This window comes from Cervus elaphus, chromosome 9 (genome assembly GCF_910594005.1).
Source record: "Cervus elaphus chromosome 9, mCerEla1.1, whole genome shotgun sequence".
Taxonomy (NCBI): Eukaryota; Metazoa; Chordata; class Mammalia; order Artiodactyla; family Cervidae; genus Cervus; species Cervus elaphus.
Genome location: NC_057823.1, coordinates 51,709,789 through 51,737,267, shown reverse-complemented (window position 1 = coordinate 51,737,267; position 27,479 = coordinate 51,709,789). Strand labels below are relative to the sequence as shown.

Below are 27,479 nucleotides of genomic sequence, written 5' to 3'. Positions count from 1 at the left end.
TTCCAAGGGAGACTGTAGCTGCTGCATGGGGAAAAAAGGACCCAGTGACCTTTCTGAAGAAGTTGAGTCTTCTTGTTCCAGGGTGCAAGTGAAGCTTGGGAAATGAGATCCCCTATAGAATAAAAGAGACAGAGTCTGAATTTTGGGACTTTGGACCTTAAGTATAGCCTAGACCAGTGTGGCCCAATAGAACTTTATGGGATGATGGAAATGCTCTACATTGTCCAGTAATAGCCACTAGTGAGTTAGCACAGGCCTAGGCTAAAGCTTTTGAGAGAGGCTTTTATGCAGATTTATCACAAAGTGTCCTCAGATTCGTTCAACCTTAGACTATAAAGTGAGGAAGTGGGAAGAGAAGCATGCTATTGTTATTCTTCTAGCATTTTTCCAGCCCTCCACCTGGAGCAGAGTTCCTTTTATAGTTCCTGATTTCTAATTAAAAAGCAGCATTTTAAAGTGTCTGCTGCCTCCACTGCCCCCACTGAGGCTGGACATCACCAGGAGCATAGTGTCATTTACTAGTGCCGATGACACCAGATCTTGGTGTTAACAGCTTGTACATTACGAGTAAGCTTGTGACTCATTCAGTTCAGTTCAGTCGCTCAGTTGTGTCCGACTCTTTGCAAATTGTTTTAAAATTTAGTTGGTTCTTACAGACCCTTTCCTAATTAGTCAGAAAGACCACCAATACATTTTACCTATTTTTTTTAGTTTGTTCTTGAATAGTTACCAAAGGAAATTCTTACCTTGATGTCTGTACTATACTAAGCAGTGCCTCTGTTCCAGATGGATAATGCACAGGACCTGCTTTCCTTTGGTGGCCTTCAGGTGGTGATCAACGGGCTCAACAGTACAGAACCCCTGGTGAAGGAATATGCGGCGTTTGTGCTGGGGGCTGCCTTTTCCAGGTGAGCAGCATGGATGGTCATCACATTGGCCAGGATCCTTTGGACCCTTCAGGTGAAGTCTAGCTTTACTCTTGGCCTGATGGGCCTGGAGGAAGGATACGTTTGTACTCATGCACATCTCTATCCACAACTTAGTGTAATCTCATTGGAACTAGAGTAAGAATTTGATTCTGCCTTTATTCTAACTAGATAAGAATTTTCACCGTTGTTGTCACCATCTGTGACTCTCTCTTCCCCCTCATATTATATGTATGGACATTTCATAACATATTTTAGGTCACATTCTCTGTTTTAGTCAAAGCTGATTAGAAGTTATACCAACCATAAGTAATTGAGAGGGAGGGGAGTGAACTCCAAGAGTTGATCCTTTTAGCAGAGAAGCTTCATCTGGTGATGAATAAGTGATGAACCTGACCAAGGAGGACCTTTTGGGGGGAGATTTGCCTACCTCTAGTTGCCTGAAACCAATCAACATGCCACCAGGTTATCACACTCTCTGGGTTGAGAGTTATTTAAATTTGAGTTAGTCTGGCTTATGCTCAAAGACTGACCAGGTGAGAGGAATGAGCATCTCCAAAGGGTAGATGCAGAAAGAGATAGGAGCACTGTATCATTATACTTTCCCTAAAAAGGTCAAAATGTCTTCAAGCTGCAGTTGGTCCATTGGAGCTACAGTTTGTTCCATTTTTGAAAGTCTGTTCCTAGGACCATTTGTTCTTCTACAACAGGAACCATTATTCGAATTCTTGCTGTCAGGACATGTGCGGTGCCTATTAAGGGTTACCTTGCTTGCTTGCCAGGATTGTGATAATGTAGAAGGGCTATTTTGAACATTACCATTGGACTCTTTGTTTTGAAAAGATTTCCTTTGCCTTTCATCTACGATTATCTTTATTTAATCAGAATCTGAGTCTGATACTCTCTAATTCTAAAAGACTTAGCTATCTTTTCTTAGTAAATTGAGAGGCAAAATTAGGAAAGCCAGAAGAATTGTTGCAGGTGAGATGCTGGGAGCACTGCAGGCCTTTGTTTCCCTTCTTGCTTACCTGCCCCATCTTTAAGCCCTGCTTATCTGTGGACTCCAGAGCATACCTCTCTTGCTGTCATCGACCAGAGCCACGCAGGAAAATCACTGCCTGTGCATCTACTGGAAAGGTGAAGAATCTATAAATTTGCCATTTGTAGCTGTGATTTCAGCCCTGCACAAGTTAAGATCTTTATCCTCATTAGACTTTAGAGGCTTGAGAACTTACTGAAGTTCACTTTTTGTTTCTCAAGCTATGAAATAATTGATTCACACATTATTAACCTTTTTTCCCAGACCCTTTTTGGAAATCTCTGTAATCGCCAGTACTTTCTTTGTACTTTGAATGTGAACTGATGATTCTGTGTGTACTTTGCCATTGCTTCTGGAAACACATTTCATGGGGGAAAAGAAATGTCTTGATGTCACACCTTGGTTTAGGGGAGCTAAGTGACTTGAGAAGCTTGCTTTGGGCCTGCTTAGCAGGCCATAACTCATCTGGAGGCTGTGCCAATGTGTGGTGTTATTAAGACTTTTCCATGATTGTATTAGTGTAAGACTGTGTTAACATTTATGCGGCATCACTAAAATTTAAATAGAGATAAATATAAAATATTGCAATTTAGTGTTTTGGTGGCAAGAAAACTGCTGTATTCAAAATGTTCTAGCTGGGATTTTGATGGCTCACTGGAGGGCAGTTACAGTGACAGCATGGTATGGTGCCAGAACATTTGGAAGCCAACAGCAGGCTCCTGAACACCATGAAAATGTAAGTGTTTTATGCAAAGAGGAACTTGATGCAAGGTAAGAATGTTTCCATGCAGAGGCAGGTTTCGGTGGTCTAGTCTGATATTCATTATTTATTCCTGGTGTCCTAAGTGTTGCTTCTGCAGCTTCCTACCTGCCCTCAGCCTGCAGGTGAGCACTCACATAACACACATGTATGCATACATGCACACACAAAGTGATTGGATCAGCTCTTCCTTTGTCAAGAGGGCTTTCAAGGGGTCGTGAGCATGTTGGAATCATGGAGTCTCATGGTTTGGGAATCTTATTTAGAGATCATTCCTTCCAGTTTTCTGCTGATGAGCAAAAACATAGCTCATTCAGTCCAGATGTTTGACTATTTGGTAGACCACTGGTACCTACAGTCAGAAAATCTAGGTTCAAGTCCAGTTTCTATCATTTCCTGGCTATTTACCTATAGGCAAGTGATTTCACTTTTCTAAGCCTCACCTTTTTCATTTGTTATCTAGAAACAATAATAGGTTTCCTTTGTATTTCATAAGATTGAATGAATATGGAAGAACATAATATACAATAAGTCCTGTGAAATGCTTATAACGCACCTGTCAGTGACATGGGGTATAACATCATGGTGTTCATAGTGTGTCCTTTTTACTTTGAGTTATCACTGTAACTCGGAGTTAAAGTGTTTCTTTTGTTTTTACAATGCAAACCTTTGTCTTCCTCATTTTCTCTTCTATTAAGTGCCTACCTTCTACCACATATATCTGTTGGTGTCAGTCTTGCTGCTTCATGAGGGTATTTGTTTGCCTGCCTGGGTTAATTACTTCATAAGACCTTCACAGACATTTCTGTAGATGAAGAGATCTCTTCTGTGGTGTTAAATGGGAAGCAGTTATTCCAAGATCAAGAAGAAAGAGTTGACATAAACATAATTCATGTGGCCACTCAGTGTTACATGGCCACTGAAACAGTTTGTTCCCTTATTTAAATATTATTCACACTTATTATGGGTCATGCACATTCATTTTCAGCTGCCAGTGTTTTTGTTGGCCCATATGCAAGGCAGGTCAGGCTCTTGCATAAAAAGATATGTAGAAATAGGGTGGTAGGAGTCTGATGCCTTTGGCATCTTTATTTTTCCTTCCCTCCCTTTCCTTCCTCCTTCCCTTCCTCCTTTCTTCAAGTCACATATTTTCAGTGGTCTTTCTATGACCTGCTTTCATCTTATGATGGCACCTCTCTCAGTCACTTTTGGTGTCCACTGTCCATGAGTTCTTTTATGCATATGTTTGAATTATTCAATTACTTTGGCTTGTAAATGCTCACTATATGCAATTCTTTTTTCATGAACTTATGCATAGTGTAAAAAGGGAGGTATGTGTGCTATCAGTCATAGTGCAATTATGTTCTCTTATGATGGATCCCTGGAATAGGATTACACTCTACCCTGTCTTTGATGTCTTCATTGGACCCTCCTTAGGAAATACTGGGTTACATACATCTCTTTGTAAAATGAATGTTCACCCCACTGCTGACCTGCACCCTCTCACCCTATGCTTTGTTGGTTCTCTAATTTTCCTATAGTTGTACTCCTCCCACGGATATTTTACTAATTAATTTTAACCATTTGACTAGTGTCAAATCATTGTGTCCCATTTCCATTTGTTGGCCTCCAATTTCCAGATTTCTTTCCTGCTATCCTTCATGAATTTCAGTGCTTATCTGTATTATCTCTGTCTTTCCTGACTTTTGTGGGATTTTTGGGGATCATTTTCATTGACCTTTACCTTTACTGCTGTCATCCACTAGATATCTTGAAATTTGTTTCCATTCCCCCCCAACATTTCATGTTCTCTGCCCACTTCCATCATCTCTTCACATTTTCATCTCTCCTCTTAAATACAGTTCTTAGCCTTGTCATGATCTCCATCCTCTGCACATCCTCCTTTTCTCCCTTCAGTGTTCTTCACTGTCTTGCTACTCTCTAGACTCCCTCCTTTTAGCCCACAAATGTTCGATTACTTAGCCACTGACCCCTGCCAGCCTTCCCTTCCAAACTTCTTGAAAGATTAGACAGTTAGGGATCCAATAAGTGCACATGAGATACAATCCCTGAAATGGTTCAAGAGTATTTTGTCTTTATTGACATCTCCGTTAACATCAACAATGTCAATCACTACTTTCCTTTGGAAACTTTACTTCTCAGCTGCCATGTGATTGTGGTCCCTGAGTTCTTGAATGTCTGTAATTAATTACTCCATCTTCTTTTCTTTTTATGGCAACATTATCTTCTCAGTATCTCCTGACTACAGCCATTTACCAAAATTTTTATGGCCTTGTCACTATTGTCTCTTCATTTTCTCTACCAATGGTCCTACCTTTTCCCGTGGTTTCAAATTCTACCTCATTGTGAATAACTCCAATGTCTAAGCCAGCCTTTTTTCTCAGGTTCTTTCCTCCATTTCTATCAGACTGTGTCATTGCATATCAAACTGAAAGAGAAGAAAAGGAATTCATTTTTGTCTATCTCACAAGCTAGGCTTTTCTTCCCACTTCCTCTCTATCTGTTCTTGGCCTTATGATTGTCTTTGTTACTAAAGCTTGAAACTTTGGAGTGATATTTTAGTCTTGTTTCTCTCTAGTTATTTACCTTGTCACTGAGTCCCGTGGATTTTTTTTTTTTTCACAATTATTGTCTTCTAAACAATTATTTCATTTTTATAAATCTATTTTAAGGAACCTTGATATTGTGAGGGCAGCAACATGTTTAGGGAGGGGACTCCCTCTCCCAGTGCTAGGAAATGATCCCTGAATAGTTTAAATCAAGCATGGCAATCCCATTTTCTGTGGATGTAGATTGATTTAGAGGTAAGCATTTGACCCAGTTCTGGACAATAAGACATAAATAGATGTTTGCTGGAAAAGCTTCTGGGAAGGATTTTGTTCTCTTATAAAGCTGTTCAAGCTGGTTTTAGAAAAGGCAGAGGAACCAGAGATCAAATTGCCAACATCTGCTGGATCATCGAAAAAGCAAGAGAGTTCCAGAAAAACATCTATTTCTGCTTTATTGACTATGCCAAAGCCTTTGACTGTGGATCACAATAAACTGTGGAAAATTCTGAAAGAGATGGGAATACCAGACCACCTGACTCGCCTCTTGAGAAATCTGTATGCAGGTCAGGAAGCAACAGTTAGAACTAGACGTGGAACAACAGGCTGGTTCCAAATAGGAAAATGAGTACATCAAGGCTGTATATTGTCACCATGCTTACTCAACTTATATGCAGAGTACATCATGAGAAACGCTGGGCTGGATGAAGCACAAGCTGGAAACAACATTGCAGGGAGAAATATCAATAACCTCAGATATGCAGATGACACCACCCTTATGGCAGAAAGTGAAGAAATGCTAAAGAACCTCTTGATGAAAGTGAAAGAGGGAAAAAAAAAAGAAAGTGAAAGAGGAGAGTGAAAAAGTTGGCTTAAAGCTCAGCATTCAAAAAACAAAGATCATGGCATCCGGTTCCATCACTTCATGGCAAATAGATGTGGAAACAGTGGCTGACTTTATTTTCTTGGGCTCCAAAATCACTGCAGATGGTGACTGCAGCCATGAAATTAAAACACGCTTGCTCCTTGGAAGGAAAGTTATCACCAGCCTAGACAGCATATTAAAAAGCAGAGACATTACTTTGCCAGCAAAGGTCCGTCTAGTCAAAGCTATAGGTTTTTCCAGTAGTCATGTATGGATGTGAGAGTTGGACTATAAAGAATGCTGAGCGCTGAAGAATTGATGCATTTGAACTGTGGTGTTGGAGAAGACTCTTGAGAGTCCCTTGGACTGCAGGGAGATCCAGCCAGTCCATCCTAAAGGAGATCAGTGCTGGGTGTTCATTGGAAGGACTGATGTTGAAGCTGAAACTCCAATACTTTGGCCACCCGATGCGAAGAGCTGACTCATTTGAAAAGACCCTGATGCTGGGAAAGATTGAAGGCAGGAGGAGAAGGGGACAACAGAGGATGAGATGGTTGGATGGCATCACTGACTTAATGGACATGAGGTTGGGTAAACTCCGGGAGTTGGTGATGGACAGGAAGGTCTGGCGTGCTGCAGTCCAGGGGATTGCAAAGAGTCAGACACGACTGAGTGACTGAACTGAACTGAACTGAAAGACAAAGATAGTAAAGAGACCTTGTCTACTTCTTGCTACCTTGATTACAGTTGTTGGAGTAACAGTTGTTGGAGCTACAGCTGTTGTTGGAGCTACAGCTGGCTTAGACCAGTGAGAGGAGATACACAGGAACAAAAAGGCAACATGCTGAAGAGGATAATTGAGGGGAAAGAGAAGAATAGCTTCTTTATGATACAGTTTAGCTACTATACTGGTTTTATAACCATCTATTTACATACTTTTGTCATGAGAGTTTTTTTTTAAGAGATTGTTAGTCATTGTTCTGTTAATTGCGTCTAAACATATTTGAATTAATAAATTTTAAATATCTCAGATCTTTAAAATTCCTTGCTTCTTCATAGCACTTATCTCAATTTGCAGTTAAATATTTGTTTGATTACCTGTTAAATGATGATAAACCCTGTTAGTCCAGGGGATGATAGAATTCATTTTCTATTTTAATCTCGCTGTTTCCCTAGTGTATAGCAGGACCTAGCATTGAATGCTAGGAAGTAATAATGAAGGAACTAAAGAATAAAGTGACACCTAGGAAATGAAGTGTTTTTCATATAGCGAATGAGGGCAGAGTGGAGAATGCTGTCTCTATTAATGATGTAATAGTAGATGGTTCAGATTTCTCAGTTCAGTCACTCAGTCATGTCCAACTCCTTGCAACCCCATGGATTGCAGCACACCAGGCTTTCCTGTCCATCAGCAAGTCCCAGAGCTTGCTCAAACTCATGTCCATCAAGTCAGTGATGCCATCCAAGCATCTCGACCTCTGTCATCCCCTTCTCCTCCCACCTTCAATCTTTTCCAGGATCAGGGTTTTTTCCAGTGAATCAGTTCTTTGCATCAGGTGGCCAAAGTGATGGGGCTTCAGCTTCAGCATCAGTCCTTCCAGTGAATATTCAGGACTGATTTCCACTAGAATTAAATGGTTTGATCTCCTTGCAGTCCATGGGACTCTCAAGAGTCTTCTCCAACACCACAGTTCAAAAGCATCCGTTCTTTGGTGCTCAGCTTTCTTTATGGTCCAACTCTCATATCCATACATGACTACTGGAAAAACCATAGCTTTGAAAAACCAAACCTTTGTTGGCAAAGTAATGTCTCTGCTTTTTAATATGCTGTCTAGATTGGTCATAACTTTCTTCCAAGGAGCATGTGTCTTTTAATTTCATGGCTGCAGTCACCATCTGCAGTGATTTTGGAGCCCAAGAAAATAAAGTCAACCATTGTTTCCACTGTTTTCCCATCTGTTTGCCATGAAGCGATGGGACCAGATAGCCTGATCTTCGTTTTTTGAATGTTGAGTTTCAAGCCAGCTTTTTCACTCTCCTCTTTCATCACAAGGCTCTTCAGTTCCTCTTTGCTTTCTGCCATAAGGGTGGTGTCATCTGCATATCTGAGGTTATTGATATTTTCCCCAGCAATCTTGATTCCAGCTTGTGCTTCATCCAGCCTGACATTTTGCATGATGTTCTCTGTATATAAGTTAAGTAAACAGGGTGACAGTATACAGCCTTGTCTAACTCAATGAAATTGTGAGCCATGCCATGTAGGGCCACCCAAGATGGATGGATCATGATGGAGAGTTCTGCCAAAACGTGGTCCACTGGAGAAGGAAATGTCAAAGCATTTCAATGTTTTTGCCTTGAGAACCCCATGAACAGTATGAAAAGGCAAAAAAAAATATGACTCTGAAAAATGAACTCCCCAAGTTGGAAGATGCCCAATATGCTACTGGAGAAGAGTGGAGAAGTAACTCCAGAAAGAATGAAGAGATGGAGCCAAAGCAAAAACAACGTCCAGTTGTGGATATGGCTGGTGATGGAAGTAAAGTCCAATGGTATAAAGGACAATATTGCATAGGAACCTGGAATGTTAGGTCCATGAATCAAGGTGAATTGGAAGTGTTCAAACAGGAGATGGCAAGAGTGAACATCAACATTTTAGGAATCAGTGACCTAAAATGGACTGGAGTGGGTGAATTTAATTCTGTTGACCATTATATGTACTACTGTGGGCAAGAATCCCTTAGAAGAAACACAATAAGAGTCTGAAATGCAGTACTTGGGTGCAGTCTCAAAAATGACAGAATGATCTCTGTTTGTCTCTAAGGGCAAACCATTCAGTGTCACAGAAATCCAAACTATGCCCCAACCACAAATGCTGAAGAAGCTGAGGTTGAACGGTTCCATGAAGACCTACAAGACCTTCTAGAACTAACACCAAAAAAAGATGTCCTTTTCATCATAGGGGACTGGAATGCAAAAGTAGAAAGTCAAGAGATACCTGGAATAACAGGCAGGTTTGGCCTTGGAGTACAAAATGAAGCGAGACAAAGGCTAATAGAGGTTTGCCAAGAGAATGCACTGGTCATAGCAAACACCCTCTTCCAACAACAGAAAAGATGATTCTACACATGGACGTCACCTTATGGTCAATACCAAAATCAGATTGATTATATTCTTTGTGCCAAAAATGGAGAAACTCTATACAGTGAGCAAAAATAAGACCAGGAGCTGACTGTGGCTCAGATCATGAACTCCTTATTGCAAAATTCAGACTTATATTGAAGAAAGTAGGGAAAACCACTAGACCATTCAGGTATGACCTAAATCAAATCTCTTATGATTATACAGTAGAAGTGACAAATAGATTTAAGTGATTAGGTCTGATAGAGTGCTGAAGAACTATGGACAGAGCTTCGTGAAATTATACAGAAGGCAGTAATCAAAACCATCCCCAAGGGAAACAAAGGCAAAATGGTTGTCTGAGGAGGCCTTACAAATAGCTGAGAAAAGAAGAAAAGTGAAAGGCAAAGGAGAAAAGGAGAGATATACCCATCTGAATGCAGAGTTCCAAAGAATAGCAAGGAGAGATAAGAAAGCCTTCCTCAGTGATCAATGCAAAGAAATAGAGGAAGACAATAGAATGGGAAAGACTAAAGATATCTTCAAGAAAATTAGAGATACCAAGGAATATTTCTTGCAAAAATGGGTACAATAAAGGACAGAAACGGTATGGATCTAACAGAAGCAGAAGATATTAAGAAGAGGTGGCAAGAATACACAAGAACTTTACAAAAAAGATCTTCATGACCCAGTTAACCACGATGGTGTGATTACTCACCTAGAGCTAGACATCCTGGAGTCTGAAGTCAAGTGGGCCTTAGGAAGCATCACTGCAAACAAAGCTAGTGGAGGTGATGGAATTCCATCTGAGCTATCTCAAGTCCTAAAAGATGGTGCTGTTAAAGTGCTGCAATCAGTATGCATCAAATTTCGAAAACTCAGCAGTGGTAACAGTACTGGAAAAGGTCAGTGTTCATTCCAGTCCCAAAGAAAAGCAATGTCAAAGAATGTTCAAACTATTGCACAATTGCACTCATCTCACACGCTAGAAAAGTAATGCTCAAAATTCTCCAAACGAGGCTTCAAAGTGAATCAGGAACTTCCAGATGTTCAAGCTGGATTTAGAAAAGGCAGAGGAACCAGAGATCAAATGACCAGCATCCGTTGGATCATAGGAAAAGCAGGAGAGTTCCAGAAAAACATCTGCTTCTGCTGTATTGACTATGCCAAAGCCTTTGACTGTGTGGATCACAACAAACTGTGGAAAATTCTGAAAGAGATGGGAATACCAGACCACCTTACCCGCCTCTGGAGAAATCTATATGCTGGTCAAGAAGCAACAGTTAGAACCGGACATGGAACAACAGACTGGTTCCACATTGGGAAAGGAGTACAAGATTGTATATTATTGTCAGATATATCACCTTGACCCTTTAAAAATCTAGGGCTGTATAATATGTATGTAGCAATACTCCCCACTCCCAACCCCCAACCTTTCCACACAGCTGAAGGCCCAGAAAATAGAAGGTTAGAGGTGGGATGCAGTCACACATTGGAGATGCCAGAATTTGAATAAAAGTCCAAGTGCGATTCCTAGTACTAGTTCTGACCTCTTGACTCCATGACCTAATTTTTCACACTCCTCCAGATGCAGGGAGACGCTCAAACCATTTTGTATCTCAGAAATTAACCAACATATTAACCAGGTTGGCCCACGCAGTTCGATAGCCTTATAGCTTTTAAAGCTGCATTCGAAGTCTTATTTCTTTTTTTAAATGGCAATTAATGACAAATGGAAAATGAGAGCTGAGCCTGACCAGGGTACTGAAGAAACAAAGGGTTCATTGTGGGGAGGGAGGCACCACTTTGCTTAATGAACTTGTCCTTTCTGCATTTCTTTTGAATCTCTCTCTCTAATGTTCTCCTGCCACCTCCAGATCCTCTATGGGGCTGCTTTCAGATTTTTTCATTATTGACTACCTCCTCCTTAATTTCTTCACTGCCTAACTCCAGCCCACAAAGTTCTTTCCTTTCAACTTTATTAACATTTGTTGTCTGGACTCCTAAACTGTCTCATACAACTAATTATCTGCATTGGCCAGTTCTTTCCTCTGTTTCTCCAATAAAACCGAGCTTCTTGAGAGTGAAACTGGTATCCAAGCCTGTGGTAACCACAGCACTTTGTAGAGGGTAAGTTTCATGTAGCTGCTTAGAGCATTTCATGGTACAAACTAAATGGTCCAACACAAAAGCTGAAATCACCAAAAATCAGTGGGAGTAATGAAGCCACAAGGAACAGAGAAGTTTTTTATTTTCTATTTTGTTTTATTTTTCCTTCAGTGAGTGTATATTACATTTGTATTTAAAATTTATACAATAAGTAGCAAAACAAAGTTGGAAGACTTCTGTATCTAGCATATGGTGATTAACATTTCTCAAAAAGAATTCTTGGTTCAGAAAACCTGAAGATGCTGGATCTGTAATATATAAACATTTCCTTAAACATTGCTCAATTCAGCTGTCAAAAACACTTTAGGGCTAATGCTTTGAATTCCTAAAGGGAAAATAACATATTCTTTATGTGGTAGTCCTGCAAGAAATTGAGAGAAGTTTCAGAGACACAAATTCTAAGAGATATGAAGCGCTGGAAGTTACATCTGTTATGAGAACACTTGTTTCCTAGTGGCCAAGATCACTTGGTTTCAACAAGTGTTAAGTTGGGAGACAGGAGATAAAAACTTGAGCCCTTGAAAAGGAGAATTAGAAAAATGAAAATCTTCTACTTAGAAAAGGCATTTTGGCTTTGAGTGGAAGGTAGAAAAATTTTCAAAGAAATTCTTCACCCTTGAGTACTTTTGGGCTGGAAATCATGTTCTTTTTGTGCTCTAAAAATCTCTAAGCTGAGAATTTAGTCTAAAACAGTCTCAATAAATAATAAAGTGGAAAAAATGTTTGCAAATTAGATTTGAGATATAACATTAGTATTCCAATATATATAAAGAGTGCCTGAAATAGAGAGTAGATACATTAATAACCCTATAGAAAAATGGGATAGACACACACTGTTTGCAGAATAAAAGAAGTGTAAGTGACTTAACCATAGGAAGAAATGCTCAGCCTCACTCATAAGAAGAGAAAGACCAATTAAAACTACACTGAGATACCGTTTTTCACCTATCAGGAAAGCAGAAGTCCAAAAAAGTAGATAGTATATTCTGTTTGTGAAGCTGTGGGGAAACAGGCTTTTACACATTGGTGGTAGAATTTAAAAATAGCACAACCCTTACAAAATGAAATTTGACAGTAGCTAACAAAATTGCACACATATATTTACCCTTTGAAATATTATTCCTACTTTTAGAATTCTGCCTCTAAAATAATACAGATAAAGATATGAAAAGACATATGTATGTGCAAGGTATTCACGGTAGCACTATTTGTAATAGCAAAAGAGGGGAATCAGTCCAAACGTCCATCAGCAGGGAATAGATGGAATAAATTATACCATAAATTGTATCATTTATTCCATGGAGTGCTGCAGAGTTGTAAGAAAAGATTTAGGAATGTTAATATATAATACAGAATGTCTGTTGTGATATTTCCCAGGATATATTGTTAAATGAAAAAAGTAGAGAAAATTATGAATAACTGCTATTAAGCATGCATATGTGCTTATGTTTTTTTAAAAAATGAAGGATAAATGGTTGATATAGGGAGAGGGACTGCAATCATGCAGATATTTTATGTAATTTTAAAACTCAAAGTAATTACAAAAATTATTTCTCATAAAAATTGAGAACAAAATGAAACAATTGAATCTAGTTGTCTATAGAATTGGTGGGATAATCACACAAGGAGGAACTATTTTATGTGATTTTACAATCCAGTAATTTAACTATACATCCCAATTTGGTTGCATTTTAAAGACAAAGGTATCTGTGAAACCTTTCAGAAATCTTATTGTTAATGGAAATGTTAGTGTTGTTTTTCTGAGACTGTTATGTGTGTTGTGGGATAAAGCAGATGAATATTTATGCTGGTTTCTCTGAGAGCTAGGATTTTCAGCATGACAGAGGGGAGATACTGATGTAAAATTGAATATTGAGTAAAAATCCCTCTTAGTCCTGATTTTGGATTGAAAGTATTAGCATGATTTCATGATGAATTTTTTTCTTAAAAAATGTATTTGTTAGCTCTGTCCACTGAAAGGATCTAGAAAAAAAGATAAAGCTAGTAGCAATGATCAACTGGGCCTCCTAGATTGTATCTTCTATTAGTAAATAACATTTACCTCTAAAATAGCATTTTTCATTAAAGGGAACTCTGATTTCACATTGGCTCATTTCAAATCTGGAGTAAAACGTGTGCAAAATGATCTTGGATGTCTTGTCATAATCAGAAGCAAGAACATTCTCAAAGACTACTTGGGTCTTGTGTAAAGGACTCAGGATTCAACTTGAAAAGGTTCCCAGTGACCATAGATGGGACTCTAGGAATTTCAAGATGGATAATAACTGCAGTGAATTGAAGCAAATATGTTTAAATCCCCAAGTTCATCATGATACTTTTGAACAAATTTTAAACCTCTTCGGTCATTTTTGGAAAGTGCTGGGTAGGGAACCAATTCATAATCGAAAGTAACAAATAAATAGAAACAATAAAGCATTTTATGTTTATCTCTTCTTTCCAATATGAACTGAATCTCTGCATACTCAACTAGTTGAGGGGAAGTTTTTATTTTTATTGCTTTACAATGTTGTGTTGTTTTCTGCCATGCAACTGGAATCAGCCATAACTATGTATATATCTGCTCCCTCTTGAGCCTCCCTCCCACCCCTCCCCCTTTAGGGGTTTTTAATAGAGAAATTCGAGGAAAAAAGGAAGAGTGTTGCAGTTAGAATACTGCCATCCTGTAACCTTTAACAAACTGATGGATCTTGGTAATGACCGCGAATGGCTGCAAAAGAAAGGCAGTCAAACATTATGTTATGGCTATTATGTGGTACATATCCAGTTATCCTTTTTTTTTTTTTTTTTTAATTTTATTTAGGCTTTGCTAGGCATTCTTTGCTGCTCGGGCTTTTCTCTAGTTATAGCGGTGGGGGGGAGAGCTACTCTAGTTGCAGCGCTTGGACGTCTCATTGCGATGGCTTCTCTTGTTCTGGAACAGTGATCGTGACCTTATAAACAGTATCAGAAATCTCCACACTGTTCTCCATAGCGGCTGTACTAGTTTGCATTCCCACCAACAGTGTAAGAGGGTTCCCTTTTCTCCACACCCTCTCCAGCATTTATTGCTTGTAGACTTTTGGATAGCAGCCATCCTGACTGGTGTGTAATGGTACCTCATTGTGGTTTTGATTTGCATTTCTCTGATAATGAGTGATGTTGAGCATCTTTTCATGTGTTTGTTAGCCATCTGTATGTCTTCTTTGGAGAAATGTCTGTTTAGTTCTTTGGCCCATTTTTTGATTGGGTCATTTATTTTTCTGGAATTGAGCTTCAAGAGTTGCTTGTATATTTTTGAGATTAATCCTTTGTCTGTTTCTTCATTTGCTATTATTTTCTCCCAATCTGAGGGCTGTCTTTTCACCTTACTTATAGTTTCCTTTGTAGTGCAAAAGCTTTTAAGTTTCATTAGGTCCCATTTGTTTAGTTTTGCTTTTATGTCCAATATTCTGGGAGGTGGGTCATAGAGGATCTTGCTGTGATTTATGTCAGAGAGTGTTTTGCCTATGTTCTCCTCTAGGAGTTTTATAGTTTCTGGTCTTACATTTAGATCTTTAATCCATTTTGAGTTTATTTTTGTGTATGGTGTTAGAAAGTGTTCTAGTTTCATTCTTTTACAAGTGGTTGACCAGCTTTCCCAGCACCACTTGTTAAAGAGGTTGTCTTTTTTCCATTGTGTATCCTTGCCTCCTTTGTCAAAGATAAGGTGTCCATAAGTTCGTGGATTTATCTTAAAAAACTGGAAATAGAACTGCCATATGACCCAGCAATACCACTCCTGGGCATACACACTGAGGAAACCAGATCTGAAAGAGACACGTGCACCCCAGTGTTCATCGCAGCACTGTTTATAATAGCCAGGACATGGAAGCAACCTAGATGCCCATCAGCAAATGAATGGATAAAGAAGCTGTGGTACATGTACACCATGGAATATTACTCAGCCATTAAAAAGAATCCATTTGAACCAGTTCTAATGAGATGGTTGAAACTGGAGCCCATTATACAGAGTGAAGTAAGCCAGAAAGATAAAGAACATTACAGCATACTAACACATATATATGGAATTTAGAAAGATGGTAACAACAACCCTATATGCAAAACAGAAAAAGAGACACAGAAGTACAGAACAGACTTTTGAACTCTGTGGGAGAAGGTGAGGGTGGGATGTTGCGAAAGAACAGCATGTATATTATCTATGGTGAAACAGGTCACCAGCCCAGGTGGGATGCATGAGACAAGTGCTCGAACCTGGTGCACTGGGAAGACCCAGAGGAATCGGGTGGAGAGGGAGGTGGGAGGGGGGATTGGGATGGGGAATACGTGTAAATCTATTGCTGATTCATGTCAATGTATGACAAAACCCACTGAAAAAAATAAATTAATTAAAAAATAAATAAATAAACAGTATCAGAAAACATACATGAAAAAAGGTATCATTAGTAAAGACAGCAGAAACAATCAGACCTGTAACTACAGAGAGTATAATTTCGAGGGTATAGTTTGTAAAGTAAGTCTTTTAATACATTTAAAGAAATAAAACATCTCATCAAAAGTATGAGAAAAGAATAACAGACTGTCAAAAATGACATCCAGAAAGATTTAAAAAAGAGCTAAATAGAACTTCTAGAAGTAAAAAATATGATAATTGCAGTTAGGAATTCAGTAGATAAGGCAAATAACTAGTCAAGACACAGCTGAAGAGTAATTAAGTGAACTGGAATATAGACTTAAAGAAATTACCTAAAGTGTAGCATAAAGAGACAGACATGGAAAAGTTAAAAATGAAAAAATAGTAAAGAGACATGGGGAATAGAATGAAAAGGTCTGACGTGAATCCTAGGAGAAACAAAATGTGGGAGAAGCTATATCTTTTAAGAGGTTTGGCTGATACTTTTCCAGAATTGATGAAAGACAATTCATGTCTGATTCATTGATATCCTACTGCATCCCAAGCCGAGTGATTAAGAAAAATTGCATTTCTAACATCATAGCAAAACTATAGAAAGCTGGAGTTATAAAAACAGAGAAATAACACATGAGCCACAAAGTAGTAGGAGTGGTACTTGGAAAAAAGAAGAAAAACAGCTGTGCCGTGAGTACTGTTAGCCTAGTTGCTTGGCCTGAGAATGAGGCTCCAATGCCCCTTTCCTCAGTTCTAGACAATAATGGCCATCACAATTCCATCATCTGTGATACTTCTTTCTTGGTCCTTTTAGATGGTCAGATTCAAGGAAGAATCCACCATGCTCCCTAAAGTTGAAGGTACTTCAAGTCTGCCACATTTCTTGTTAAGTGTCTGTTATTGGGCTGAGGTTACTGGAAAGAAAGTAGTTTCTCTCTGAGGAAAGAGAAGGATGGAACTACAGAGTCTGATGAGGAGGCAGCCAGCACGAACTTCTCTAACCATCTCATTCCTACTTCTTAACTCCTACCAACCTCAGTTTCTTTCTGTTTTTATCTTTCTAAGTGTTATATACAGTTGAAGACCTTTTCATAATCCTTTTTATTTCCCTTTCTTCTTCCCTGGGTAACCATCGTTCTCAATTTTGAGAATATATATCTTGTTTTTTTGTTTTTTTTTTTTTTTTTAGTTTATCATATATATGTGTTCATATCTGTGTGTATATATGTATGTTTATATTTAAACTTTTGCAAGTCTGACGGCTGTGAAATGGTATCCAGTCCTTTTTATTTCACTCTTCCATGACTTATATAAAGGTTGAATACATCCACCCCCCCCCCCCCATAATTGGAATCATACTGTTTATACTGTTCAAAAATTTCCTTTCTCCCAACTCTCCTTTTTTTGATGAGTGCATTTTTTGTTTTTGTGCCATCAGGGTTGCACTTTTTGGAATTACTTCTTCATATCCTTTGTCTGGTTTTCCATTGAGTCTTCTGTTTGTCGTTTAGTTTTCTTCCAAGAAGCAAGCATCTTTTAATATCATTGCTGCAGTCACCATCTGCAGTGATTTTGGAGCCCAAGAAAATAAAGTCTCTCACTGTTTCCACTGTTTCCACAAGTATTTGTCATGAAGTGATGGGACCGGAGGCTATGATCTTCATTTTTTGAATGTTGAGTTTCAAGCCAGCTTTTTCGCTCTCCTCTTTCACTTTCTTTTTTTTTTTCCTCTTTCACTTTCATCACGAGATTCTTCAGTTCCTCTTTGCTTTCTGCCATAAGGGTGGTGTCATCTACATATGTGAGGTTATTGATACTTCTCCCGGCAATCTTGATTCCAGCTTGTGCCTCATCCAGCCCTGCGTTTCGCATGATGTACTCTGCATATAAGTTAAATAAGCAGGGTGACAGTATACAGCCTTGATGTACTCCTTTTCCTATTTGAAACCAGTCTGTTGTTCCACATCCAGTTCTAACTGCTGCTTCTTCACCTGCATACAGATTTCTCAGGAGGCAGGTAAGGTGGTCTGGTATTCCCATCTCTTTCAGAATTTTCCACAGTTTGTTGTGATCCACGCAGTCAAAGGCTTTGGCATAGTCAGTAAAGCAGAAGTAGATGTTTTTTCTGGAACTCTATTGTTTTTTCTGTGATGCAACAGATGTTGGCCATTTGATCTCTGGTTCCTCTGCCTTTTCTAAATCCAGCTTGAACATCTGGAAGTTCATGGTTCACATACTGTTGAAGCCTCGCTTGGAGAATTTTGAGCATTACTTTTCTAGTGTGTGAGATGAGTGCAGTTGTGTGGTAGTTTGAACATTCTTTGGCATTGCCTTTCTTTGGGACTGGAATGAAAACTGACCTTTTCCAGTCCTGTGGCCACTGCTGAGTTTTCCAAATTTGCTGGCATATTGAGTGCAGCACTTTCACAGCAGCATCTTTTAGGACTGAAATAGCTCAGCTGGAATTCCATCACCTCCACTAGCTTTATTCATAGTGATGCTTCCTAAGGCCCACTTGACTCTGGATTCCAGGATATTTGGCTCTAGGTGAATGATCACATAATTGTGGTTATCTGGGTCATTAAGGTATGTTTTGGATAATTCTGCTATGTATTCTTGCCACCTCTTCTTAATATCTTCTGCTTCTGTTAGGTCCATACCTTTTCTGTCCTTTATTGTGCCGATCTTTGCATGAAATTATATCTATCCTTATACCAATCTCATATTATTTCCATTACTATAGTTTTATATGTTTGTTTCTCTATCAGATGAAACAAATCCTTTGTTCTTTTTCTTTAAAATCACCTTGAATGTTTTTGGCCCTTTACTCTTCCATGTGGATTTTAGACACACTTTGTCAGGGTCAACAAAAACTGTTTGTTTCCATTAAAGTAAATTTACAGATTAATCGGTGAGAATCAGCATAATTATAAAATTATGTTCCCATCTATGAACATGGCTTGTCTTTTCAGTTTAGTTCAGTCTAGTTGCTTAGTTGTGTCAGACTCTTTGCGACTGCATGGACTGCAGCACATCAGGCTTCCCTGTCCATCACTATCTCCCCGAGCTTGCTCAAACTCATGTCCATTGAATCGGCGATGCCATCCAACCATCTCATCCTCTGTTGTCCCCTTCTCCTCCTGCCTTCAATCTTTCCCAGCATCAGGGTCCTTTCCAATGAGTTAGTTCTTCACATCAGGTGGCCAAAGTATTGGAGCTTCAGCTTCAGCATCAGTCCTTCCAATGAATATTCAGGACTGATTTCCTTTAGGATGGACTGGTTGGATCTCCTTGCAGTCCAAGGGACTCTCAAAAGTCTTCTCTAGCACCACAGTTCAAAAGCATCAATTCTTCAGTGCTCAGCTTTCTTTATGGTCCAACTTTGTCTTTCCAGGTAGATGTTTTTAAATCTTTTAATTAAGATATGTAATCTTCTACTTAAATATTAAATATCTTTTGTTTTCCTTAAGTACTTTACAGGTTTTGTTATTGTAAATAGGATTGTTTTCAAGTTTTCATTTTCTAATCTGTAGTTGCTGATGTTTGATTTTGTATCTAACAAATTTGCCAAAGTCTTATCTCGTCTAATAGTTTGTCTGTGTTTCTTAGTATTTCTTCCTAGACAGTCATGTCATTTTAAAATAACAGTTTTTGTTCTTTTTCATCTTTATTCTCATTTGTTCTTTTCTTATTGTAGTTTTTAGCATCTTTAATACAGTGTTTATTAAAATATTAATAGGAGGCATTCCTGTCTTATTCTTGTCTTTAGAGGGAATGACAATATTTTACCATTAAATATGATATTTATTATAGGCTTTTAATAAGCTAAAAAATTCTCTGTTTGCTGGGTTTTTTATCATGAATTTGTATTAGATTTTATTGATAATTTCTTTTATCTATAGAAGCGATTGTATGCTTTTGTTTCTGTTCATTCACTGATGAGATTAATTGCATTAGGAGTTTTTCTACTATTCTACATGGCTGTGATATATTTTTATCTTTAATATTCTGTTTGACTTAGCTTTTTACTCCTTAATTTAGAATTTTAAAATTTGTGATTATAATTGAGGTTGGTCATATGAATTTTTTTTTTTTTTTTTACTAGTCTTTTTTAATGAGAAAACATTTGTTTTATTCTTATAGTAGCCTTAATGCTTAATAATGATCTAAATGTGACCTTGTCCTTAAATTAAGGACTTCGTTGTTCTTGTGGATTACAAAATATAAACTTTATTATTTTCACAATTTATTTATTTATTTTTGACTGCGATGTTGCGGCACGCAAGTTCCCCAACCAGGGGTTGGACCTGTGCCCCCTCTAGCTGAAGCACAGAGTCTTAACCACTGGCTGCCAGGAAGTCCCTAATTATTTTTATTGAGATAGATATTAGGACTCCACAGACAAAGAGCTCTAAAAAATGCTCCCCCCCCCAAGTATCTCATTTTTATGAGAGAATACTATCAAAACCAATCAGATTTATATAAACTCAGATATGTTGTTCAAGTATAAATGTAGAGAAAACTATGAAATTGAAAAGAGTTATCAGAGCTTACTATAAAATTTTACTTGACGTAGGTAACAGGCACGATAAGCTCAAATTTTAGTGTTTGTCATACTGTTCTTATATGTTTTGTATAAAGCTTATAGAGATGTCATAAAAGGATATGAAATGCTTTCCTTCCCTTTCTAATGTCTGAAACGTTTTGTACAAGATGGGGTTATCAGTTCCATAAAGTCTTGATGAAACTTACCTGTAGAACCACCCTGCTTGGCACTTTTTTGTGTGAGTAGATTTTTTTTTAATTTCATATTCAACTTCATTAATATTTAAGTCTCTTTAGATTTCATATCTCTTTTTAAAAATTTTTTATTAGAGTATACTGTCAGGGGTACAGCAGAGTGAATCAGCTACCATTGTTCAGTTGCTAAGTCATGTCTGACTCTTTGCGACCCCAGGGACCGCAGCATGCGAGGCACCTCTGTCCTCCATTGTTTCCTGAAGTTTGCTCTAATTCGTGTCCATTGAGTTGGTGATGCTATCTATCCGTTTCATCCTCGGCCACCCCCTTTTCCTTTTGCCTTCAGTCTTGCCCATCATCAGGGTCTTTTTCCAGTAAGTCAGTTCTTCATATCAGGTGGCCAAAGTATTGGAGCTTCAGCAACAGTCATTCTACTGAATGTTGAGGGTTGATTTCCCTTAAGATTAACTGGTTTGATCTCCTTGCAGTCTGAGGGGCTCTCAAGAGCCTTCAGTTATACATATGCACACATCCACTTTTTTTTAAGATTCTTCCCTTGTTTAGGCCATTGCAGAGTATTGAGTAACGCTCCCTGTGTTATACAGCAGGTTCTTATTAGTTTTCTATTTTATATATAGTAGTGTCTATATGTCAGTCCCAATCTCCCAGTTTATCCCTCCCGACCCCCTCACTGCTGGTAACATAACCATAAGTTTGTTTTCTACATCTGTGACTCTACTTCTGTTTTGTAAATAAGGTCATTTGTACCCCCCCCCTCTTTTTAAAGATTCTACATATAAGTGATATCATGTGATATTTGTCTTTCTCAATATGATTTACTTCACTCAGTATGACAATCTTTAGTTCCATCCATATTGTTGTAAATGGCATTATTTTGTTCTTTTTCATGACTAATATTCCGTTGTATATATGTGTACACATCTTCTTTATCCATTCCTCTGTTAATGGACATTTAGGTTATGTCCATGTCATGGCTATTGTAAATAGTGCTGCAGTGAACTTTGGGATACATGTGTCTTTTCAAACTGTTTTACTCCGAGTATATGCACAGGAGTAGGATTGCTGGATCATAATGGTGGTTTTGTTTTTAGTGTTTTAAAGAACTTCCATACTGTTCTCCGTAGTGGTTGCACCAACTTACATCCCCAGCAACAGTGTAGGAGACCTCCTTTTTCTTTGTACCCTCTCCAGCATTTATTGTTTGTAGATTTTTTGATGATGGTCATTCTCACTGGTGTAAGGTGAGACCTCCTTATAGTTTTAATTTGCTTTCTATCTTTTTGAGTCAACTTTGGTCATTTCCCATTTATATTTCATTTAACTTTTCACATAAAGTTGTTGAAAGTATTACCTTGGGGGTTTAAAAAAATTAAATTGGTTACATTGTGTCTTAGTTGTAGCATGTAGGATCTTTGTTGTGTCATGTGAGATTGTTCATTGTAGCACATGGCTTCTCCAGTTGTGACTTCAGTAGCTGTGGCATGTGGGATCTTAGTTCCCTGACTGGGGATCAGACCCATGTCCCCTGCATTTCAAGGTGGGTTCTTAACCAGTGGACCACCGGGGAAGTCCCCACCTTAGGATTTTTTACTTTTATCTGTACTGCATCTACAGTTAAGTTTCCCTTTTCATTCCTAATATTATTTATCTGTGCTTATTTCCTTTTTAACTTGGCCAGTCTTTCTGGAAGTATATCTTCTGATAGTCTTTTGGCTTTGTTAATCCTTTTTTAAAAACCTTTGTTTTTTATTTATTTCTGCAATTAACTGTTATTTTCATTTATATACTCTCTTTGGGTTCATTCTCTTGGTAACTTTTCAACTTGAAAATAATACAAGGTTTTCGTTTTCCCTGTAACGCCATTTTAGTTAAATAGTCTGTAATTTATATTATGGTTATTTTGTTAGCTGTTTTTTTTTTTTTTTCCCAGTAAGTTACATGTGTATTTTCCACTGTGCAGAGGGTCCACACCCCTAACCCATGGGTTGTTTGAGGGTCAGCAGTACAGTGTTTCTTTCTCTATATTGGTGTATGTATGTGTGTATGTATGTATGTAGTTTGCCTTGTGATCAAAGACTATGGTCTGCCTGATAATAATTCTTCAGTATTTGCTGAGATTTCTTTTGTTGCTTGCCAGGTGGTTAGTTTTATGAATATCCTATAAGTGCTTCTGAAGAATAAGTAATTTATTTGGTGGATACATGGATATATGTAAATTTTTTTTGCTTTATATACTTACATATGTGAATTTAATTTTACACATAAGGTATTCATGTTTCCTGTTTTCTTACTAATATATGGCTAGCTTTGCTTTCTTTTCTGAGAAGTTAGTAATGAAATCTCTTTTTCTGATTATTTTTCTTCCTATAATTGTTCAATTTTTGTTTTGAGTTAAGGTTGTTAAATGTATATAGATTCAGGATTCTTATAACCTCCAGATGCACTGCACCTAATGTCAGTATGATTATTTTTATCCCTAAAAAGTCATTTTTGCCATGAAGTCCATTTCATCTGATATTTATATATCTACCAACTTTCTTTGCTGTTAGCATTTTCTTGGTATATCTTTCTCCATCCCTTTTCTTTCAATATTTCTCCCATAGTATTTTGGATATATTTTTTCTTTATATAGCATATAGCTAGATTTTGTTAATTCAGTTAAATACATTTGCTTTTTAGTGGGTGAACTTAATACAGTCCCTTTTATTGTGATCTATTGACATAGTTGGATTAATTTCTGCTATTTGTTTCAGTGATGACCTTTAACTTTTCAACATGCTTGGTTGGGCTCCTGAAGTGTAAAGTTTTTCTACCTCCTCTCAAACAATTTAAGAACTGTTAAGAATGCTTTAATTCTGATTTCTCCATTCTCTATGATTTTGTTGGCTAATATTTTATTTCTAACTTGTTTTTAACCAACTTTATAAAGTAGTCATTATTAACATAATCAGTGCTAATATTTTACAGTTCATGCTTGTTCATATTTACCTATATGTTTATTGATTCCTTTGCCTACTTTTTCCTTCTGGAGATCAATTTCTCGAGTTATTCTTTCATCAGATGTTGAGCTGGTAAGGTTTTTTAGATTTTCCTGAAATTGTCATCCTTTTGCTCTCCTTGAATGATACTGTATCTAGTTATCCTTCTGGTATCTGTTGTTATTGATGGAAAATCTAGTGCCAATCTAATAGATGTTCCTTCTGTAGGTGATCAGTTTTCCCTTGATTGTTTTGAGGTTTTTCAGTTGTATTAATTATTAGCCAGTTTTACCCACTCCAGTACTCTTGCCTGGAAAATTCCATGGATGGAAGAGCCTGGTAGGCTACAGTCCGTGGGGTCACAAAGAGTCGGACACAACTAAGTGACTTCATCTTCACCATTATATATCCAAGAATTTATTTTAATTTATCCTGTTTGGCTCTCAATATGCTACTTCAACCTTTAGATTTCAGTTGTGGAAATTTCCTGATTTATTGTCATTTCCTGGTTTGTTGGCTTTCCCCTATACTCACTTTTCTCTTCTCCCTCATCTTTTATTAGGGTTATATTGGACTGTGTGTTTTTAACGTCTCTTAACTGTTATTTCATATTTTTCATCTCTTCATCTCTTGTGCTCTTTCTGAATGACTTCTTCCACTTTATTTTCAAATGAGTTGATTCTCCAGTAGTGTCTGATGTGTTTCTTACATCCATTAAGTTGCAATTTAAATGGTTATATTTTTCATTTCTAGGGGTTTTCTTTTTGCTTCAGTGACATCTAAAAGTTTTGATATGTATTACTTTAAGTAGTGTTCATTCAAAATATTTTAAAATTTTAATTATGACTTGGTTCATGATTTATATTTAAGTATATTTCTTGTGTGTGTGTGTAGCAGAGTTTTATTAAAGTAAGAAAAGGGACAGAGAAAGCTTCTGATATAGACATCAGAAGGTGGATGGAGAATGCCCCCCTCGCTTGTGTTAGCAAGGGAGTTATATACTTTTTAATTAGTTATTACAATAAATTGAAAGAATGTCTGGAGGTTGTAAAGATCTTACTAGACCCATTCCCATAATTTACATTTTAAGATAACGGAATTAGCCAGAAGGTTTTCAGGAAGGAGAAACTGTCCTCAAGCAGGATACATTGTTATTATATAATCCTTGGTGGTTTAATCGCTAAGTAGAGTGTCCGATTCTTATAACCCCGTGGACTGTAGCCCGCCAGGCTCCTCTGAATACTGGAGTGGATTGCCATTTCCTTCTCCAGTGGATCTTCCTGACCCAGGAATCGAACCCTGGTCTCCTGCATTTCAGGCAGATTCTTTACCGACTGAGCTATGAGGGAAGCCCGTATAATTCTTAGTACAGAGTTTAAATTGAGTTGTTTGTTGTATAATCATCAGTTCTGAATGTTTTATGTGACTAAGACTAAGGAATGTAGAGAAAAAAAGATGTTTGTCCTTTACTCCTCCTTGAGAATTCCAGACCCCTATCTCCTCCTTGAGAGCCCCAGACCCCTTTCTCCTCCTCGGGGACCCCGGACTTCTTATCAACCTGCCTAGGAATTAACTCTCTCATTCCCCCCTTTTCTTATAGGAGAATTATGTTGCCAAGGGAAAGGGGTGTTGGCAGAAACTAGTTTCTTCTGAGATGGGACGCTGTCCCTAAATTGTTGAGGCAACATATTCTCCTAACCCTCATATTGAGGGTCTCTGATCCAGGGGCCCCAAGTAGTGGTTGGAGGAGGTTGTAGCACTCATAGGAGCTTGGACAACCATTTGTAACTTAAAAGCTTTCAGATGGTTAGAAACAAACCCCATTTTACAGCTATAGATGTAAGGCAAAATAGTCATTAAACCAAGTTAAAACCTAATCAAAATTAAAAGTTACATTATGTCCATAGTTATATCAGTCCATCTTAACATTGTTAGATGTCATCACAGAGTTGAAGAAAGTCCTTTCCTTGAAGTGGAGAAACCCACCATGGGAAGTCTTCAATTGATGAGGAGGGGAGTGCTCTGCAGACCCAGCAATTAGACGGATTGTGGAATGCAGCATAGAAATGAGTCCAGGACAGGAAGGTGCTGTCTTGAGGGTCAAACAGCAGACTCAGGACTTTCAGAGTCAGCAGAAGCAAGCCCACCTAGATTCTCAGGCCCATCTCGGTTTCTGGCTCAAACAGCGGCTTGTTTAACTCAAAGGCTGGGTCAGGAGTTAACCTCCCGGTAATGTCTGTTGAAAAGCTAAAAGCTGAGCCACATAGTTAATTTTAAGGCTTCAGGATCTATGACAATCAGTTCAGTTCAGTTGCTCAGTTGTGTCCAACTTTTCGAGACCCCATGGACCGCAGCACACCAGGCCTCCCTGTCCATCACCAACTCCTGGAGTTAATCCAAACTCATGTCCATTGAGTCAGTGATGCCATCCAACCATATCATCCTCTGTCATCCTCTTCTCCTCCTGCCCTCAGTCTTTCCCAGCATCAGGGCCTTTTCAAATGAGTCAGCGCTTCACATCAGGTGGCCAAAGTGTTGGAGTTTCAGCTTCAACATCAGTCCTTCCAGTGAACACCCAGGACTGATCTCCTTTAGGATGGACTGGTTGGATCTCCCTGAAGTCCAAGGGACTCTCAAGAGTCTTCTCCAACACCATAGTTCAAAAGCATCAATTCCTCAGCACTCAGCTTTCTTTATAGTCCAACTCTCACATTCATACATGACTACTGGAAAAACCATAGTCTTGACTAGATGGACCTTTGTTGGCAAAGTATTGTCTCTTCTTTTTAATATGCTGCTTAGGTTGGTCATAACTTTCCTTCCAAGGAGGAAGCGTCTTTTAATTTCATGGCTGCAGTCACCATCTGCAGTGATTTTGGAGCCCAAAAAAATAAAGTCAGCCACTGTTTCTGCTGTTTCCCCATCTGTTTGCCATGAAGTGATGGGATTGGATGCCATGATCTTTATTTTCTGAATGTTGAGCTTTAAGCCAACTTTTTCACTCTCCTCTTTCACTTTCATCAAGAGGCTCTTTAGTTCTTCTTCACTTTCTGCCATAAGGGTGGTGTCATCTGCATATCTGAAGTTATTGATATTTCTCCCAGCAATCTTGATTCCTGCTTGTGCTTCGTCCAGCCCAGCGTTTGTCATGATGTTCTCTGCATATAAGTTCAGTAAGCAGGGTGACAGTATACACCCTTGACGTACTCCTTTTCCTATTTGGAACCAGTTTGTTGTTCCATGTCCGTTTCTAACTGTTGCTTCCTCACCTGCATACAGGTTTCTCAAGAGGCAGGTCAGGTGGTCTGGTATTCCCATCTCTTTCAGAATTTTCCACAGTTTATTGTGATCTACACAGTCAAGGTCTTTGGCACTGTCAGTAAAGCAGAAATAGATGTTTTTCTGGAACTCTCTTTTTCGATGACAGTATCATGCTTTTTCTATGACAGTATCTGTGCACAAAAACAATCTGTCATAGAGATAGTCCCTTCTTTTGCGGGGGGGCAGTTCGAGCCCTCATTAAAGCTATGGGTAGAACTGTAAACCGACTGTTTTGTGTTTCCTGAGTTAGCTTACATGGGTGTCTTTTAATAATGTCATTAGCCTTTTCAACTTTTTTCTGAAGAAAAAAGTCTCCAGGAACAGTGGGGTTTCCAGGAACAGTGTAAGTGATATTCTGTTCCTAGAGCTTTTGATACCCCTTGAGTTACAGTTAGCTTTAAAGGTGGAGCATTATTGCTCTGAACTTTAGAGTTTAAGATCCCACTTATATCATGAGAAGTCAGTACAGTAAGATTTTGCCCATTCATTAACCTTGGACTTTAGTGGATACTGCTTTTGATGTGGAAATAGGTGAGTGTCTTGAGCTTGATAATGACAGGAACAGCATTTT

The 27,479-nt window shown here is 38.2% G+C and overlaps 1 protein-coding gene across 10 annotated transcripts in view; it reads left to right on the top strand.

Annotated features, from left to right (window-relative positions):
* SIL1 (SIL1 nucleotide exchange factor) overlaps window positions 1-27,479 on the top strand; it is a 237,142-nt gene that overhangs the window by 149,956 nt on the left and 59,707 nt on the right. For all 10 annotated transcript variants that reach the window (XM_043912904.1, XM_043912902.1, XM_043912896.1 and 7 more), the window contains one exon: window positions 787-908. In XM_043912904.1, coding sequence (XP_043768839.1) covers window positions 787-908 — 122 coding nt within the window. The remainder of the gene's footprint in view (window positions 1-786; window positions 909-27,479) is intronic.